The sequence below is a fragment of the Echinops telfairi genome, unplaced genomic scaffold, assembly GCF_000313985.2.
Source record: "Echinops telfairi isolate 266 unplaced genomic scaffold, ASM31398v2 ScPeMD7_443;HRSCAF=831, whole genome shotgun sequence".
NCBI lineage: Eukaryota > Metazoa > Chordata > Mammalia > Afrosoricida > Tenrecidae > Echinops > Echinops telfairi.
Window position 1 is genome coordinate 81,598,886 of NW_022104341.1, and position 4,421 is coordinate 81,603,306.

Sequence of the window (4,421 nt, forward strand, 5' to 3'; positions counted from 1 at the left end):
GGGGGGTGCGCGTGGGGGTGGCGCGGGGCGGGGGAGAAGCAGCACCTGGCTGGCGCCCGGGTTCGGCCCCCCTACCGCCCCGCCTCCTCGTCAGAGGGTGTGGATGAGGCGCAGAGAGGCTAAGTCACTAGTTTAAGATCACACAGCTAGTTCGTGTCCGAACTGGGAGTCTGCTAATCCCTGGGGATTCCCCCAGTTTCTATCTTTGTGATTTAGTTCCCAGAACGCAGAGAAGCCTCTTTTTTGGCAGCCCGCCCGGGGAGGCAGGCAGCTCGGAAGGACCTGCTGCCCCCATTCTAGAAATGGAAAAACGGGAGCCTTTTTAGGGTTCGCACTTGATTTGCTCAAGGTCACATTGCTGAGTTGACTGTGGCCTGGCCCAGACCGGGGATTCCTAGCTCCTCCCTGAGGTCTCCGTTTTACAGGGAGTGAGGTACAGAGAGGGTCCAAGACTAAAAGTATCACTGGAATCTTGAACTGAACCCTCATCCGATGAGGAAGTTGAGGTTGAGAGGTGAGAGGTTTGCTAAAGGTCACAACGCTGGCTGAGATGTAGAACTGAATTTAGGGGCCTGACTCCAAATCCACTATACTCCCCTCCACCCCAATTCCAGGGGCAGGGATCTGGAGAGTGGAGGATCCTGCAGGGGTCAAGTAGGAAGAGCTGAAGACCAAAGGTGGAATGAAAGGGGCTTGGAGAGAATTTGGCAGGGAGGACAGGCCATCTTCCGATGAGAAGTAGCCAAGGAGTACTGTAACTTCTTTGAGTTCTGTCTCCTCTCTGCTTCCACTGCCCTAATTCGTTCCTTCCTCATCTTCAGCCTGATCTGTTGCAGGCATCCCCTAACCCGTCTTCCCCCTTCCGGTCTTGGGCCCCCCTTCACCCTAGTCCATTCCATTGTTGCTTTAGTGATCTCTTGCTTTTTGAAGGAATGATGGGATAACTGTGTATTTCTGCTTTCCTTCCTATAGCATTCAAATATATTGGTGTATCCGTCAGCTTTAGAATCGTCCCTGGCCCTGCATGAAATCCCTCCCAGGCTTCTCTCTGTGAGCCTGTCCACAAGCAAGCATCCCAGAATTGTCTGTGCACACTCTCAGCACTTCCGCAGTTCCCAGGCACTCATCCTAGTGAACAAATGAATGGATGGCTTGGCCCTGCTTCCCTGCTAGACCATTCCCATCAACATTTTTGTTTGTTTGTTTGGTGTTTTTTTGGGTTTTTTTTTCTTTTCTCTTTTTTAACATTTTATTAGGGGCCATCAACATTTTTATAGACCCTTTATCTCCTGAAGCAGGACGCCTCTGGATAATGTCCCAAATCCCTTAGTGTTCATGTTAGGTCTCTCAGTGTAGAGATATACCTTGGTCCTTGGCTCCGCACGAGGAAGAATTCACGCCGAAGCCTGGTTTGTGATCCAAGTGAGATTTATGAAAGTTAGAGGCTGCTTCAGGTTTACACAGGTACCTGCAGGGCCCCTCCCTCCGTGCAGTCTGCCTGGAAGCTGCTCTGAAAGTCACGAGGTCGGATCCGGGCTCATGCCTTTTCAATCATCCCATGGGGAGGCGTGGTGGATGACCCTGGCTGGCCCCATTGGCTGGATTGAATTTACCTGGCCTAGGTGGGCCAATCCAGGTGCAGCGCCTACCCAGATGTACCACCCTTCCTGGCCGAAACCTGAGCCTCTGAGCATGCGCAGTGTACCACTCCTTCATGGGCCAGTAGCTCATACCTCTGAGCATGCGTAATGGACACCCCAGTCCCTAAGCTAAACTACCTAACATTCACAGCCTAACTAAATGTCCTTTGGGCACTATACTCGAACACCAAGGAGACAGGATGGGGTAGTAGCAGCCTCGGTGAAGGCTTATGAAACCATCTCAACCATTTGGGCAAGTTGGAACAAATGTTCATCATACCTGTAGCTTTCTACCGCTCTTGCTTTGCATCCCTACCTCTCTCAACAGATAGTAAGCTCCTAGACATAGAGCCTGTGTCTTGTTCACTCTTGTATCCCCAGAGCCTAGCAAGATAACCAAAAGGCAATAATATATCGATAACAAAGAGAAGCTTAATGTATAATGAAAAAGAGAGAGGATAAAGTAAGTCATAAAAGAAGCTGAATGAGACAAGAACGGGGGAGATGGGAAGGACTGCTGACTGACTTCAGAAGGAATAACATGAAGTTCAGGTGGGAGGAAGGCAGAAGCAAAGTAAAGGTCACGAGAGCCTGGGCCAGATTATGGGAAGGAAGGGACAAGACAAGCCCTGGCCTTAGGTTCTGGACCCAGTGGGTGGGATACCATGAGCTGCTTAAAAGAGAAGTACAGCCCTAATTGGTTATACTCATGAATTGAAGCATACTTATAACGGCTCTTGAAGGACCCACTACCAGCTTGGTGTGAGCTAGTGGCAGACCACACTGTGTTCCCTCCTGTCCCATTTCCAGTCCAGTATCTGGGTTTACACATCACACTCTACTTTGGTGAACTGGGAGGGTTGGTCCATCTCCAGGCACACAACTGTAATAAGGGTGTGGATAAACGGAGTGCCCAGACAGCAGATGCACAGTGAGAAAAATTTACAAAAGATATAGAAGATGGGGCTGAAAATTTGAAGAAAACTTGACCGAGAGAAGAAAAATGTAGGGATTCTCCTCTCAGAATAGGGTCTTCGAGGAGGTCACATATTGGCTAATCACAGGTGTCCAAGAACTGGATGTATTCAAGGAAAAGCTTGATACCTAGGAGGGATGCTATAGGATTCCTGCCTAAGAAGGTAACCTAGAAATAGGCCTCAAAAGGACCTTTTCCTGCCCGAAGGGTTCTAAGTACCTCTGTAATCTGTACGGATCGGCTTAGAGAATCAATCTGCAAGGGGATAACACGACACGTTTTGAGCGTTGTCAGTTTTATAACTGGATTTCCTTTTTCATTTTCTTGATTTCTCTGCCTTGTCTGGAGGCCTCTGCTCTGTTCTGAGTAACTGGAGGCAAGCCCTTCAGCTCTGAATCCCTCTGTATCCTCTCTGTGAAGGCAAAATATAATGCTTCATTATTTCAAAATCCGACACGGCCCAGGTGGTTTAATGTTTGGTTTACCTTTGATCAGGTCTGACCCCGCTGCCTTTGAGTCTCGCCTGGAGAAGCGCAGTGAGTTTCAGAAGCAGCCAGTAGGGCACTCCAGGCAAGGTGACTTTATCAAGTGTGTGGAGCAAAAGGTAAGGCCTGTGCCTTCTGTTTGTATAGTGGGCTCATCAGACCTCCACCTTCCTCCCAGCCCCCTACCTCTCATCCTGGCATGGGTTCATTAAAGGCCAGCTGGATGAAACATAGCCTTTCTACTGGGCTCAGTCTCCATCCACAAATGTGTGCCCTTGTATCCTGCTCTTTCTGGATAAGATGCTGTGGCCATGGTGCCATGAAAAAGGGAGGACAAAGGTAGTCCCTGCTCCCCTGGGATATCATCTGGTAGACTGACACAAGGCACACATGCAGTGGGCTGTAGGGATCAGAGATACTTCCCTGGGAGGTAGGGCCTGATCTAGGCCAAGAAGGATGGGGTGGGACGTCAATATAGAACAGTGACTAGAAGCTTTTTCTGTAAAGAGCCAGATAGTAAGCATTTTAGGTTTTGTGAACTATTTTGATCTCCCTTGTAACTAGTCGGCTCTACTGTGTATAAAAGTGGCCAAAAGCAAGAGGGGATGATTGGACAAGGCAATGCTCCAGTAAAACTTCATTTACAAAAGCAGTGGGGAATAAATAAATGGAAGGTTGGACTTAGTTTGCCAACCACGAATGTAGATGGAAGAACTCTGAAAGTAAAGGTGAGCTCGGGAGAAAGTAGGACAGTTTTCCTGGTTAAAATGGGGAGTAAAGTAGTGGAGCTAAAGAATTAGATTAGTCATTCACCTCCAAGCTGGAAATATTGGGCTTATGAAGTGGAAGCAAGATAGCCTACCTGCTATGAGGATGCTTTCTGGAACCAGATGCCGATCCAAGCTCTTTCACTTACTAGTTGATGAGTCTGGTCACATGTGAACTTCTCTGTGCCTCAATTTGCCTACCTGAAAAAAAGGAGTTATAACAGTAGCTACCTCATACATGTTGATAACAGAATGCGCTAATGACGTGTAAAGCGCTTTAGCAAGTCTCTGGCACATAAGAATTTCATTCATATTAATCATTCTTATCCTTACGTAAGAACAAAAGCTGGAGGAAGGTATGTTGAAAACCGTATATAGAAAGATGAATGCAATCTGGCTAGACCAGCGGATGTACATTGTACAGATAGCAACTGGAAACACAGGGAATCCAGGACAGATGACTCCTCCAGGACCAGTGGTGAGAGGGGCGAGGCCTGGAGGGTGAAGGGAATGTGAAGTAGAAAGAGGGAACCTATTACAAGAATCTAAGTAT

The 4,421-nt window shown here is 48.1% G+C and overlaps 1 protein-coding gene across 1 annotated transcript in view; it reads left to right on the forward strand.

Annotated features, from left to right (window-relative positions):
• Positions 1-3,073: 3,073 nt before the first annotated feature.
• The window catches only part of ATPAF1 (ATP synthase mitochondrial F1 complex assembly factor 1), a 44,692-nt gene continuing 43,344 nt past the window's right edge, over positions 3,074-4,421 (forward strand). Inside the window, exon 1 of the mRNA XM_004699453.2 lies at positions 3,074-3,220. Within this exon, the coding sequence (XP_004699510.2) occupies positions 3,089-3,220 (132 nt within the window). The 5' untranslated portion in view covers positions 3,074-3,088. The remainder of the gene's footprint in view (positions 3,221-4,421) is intronic.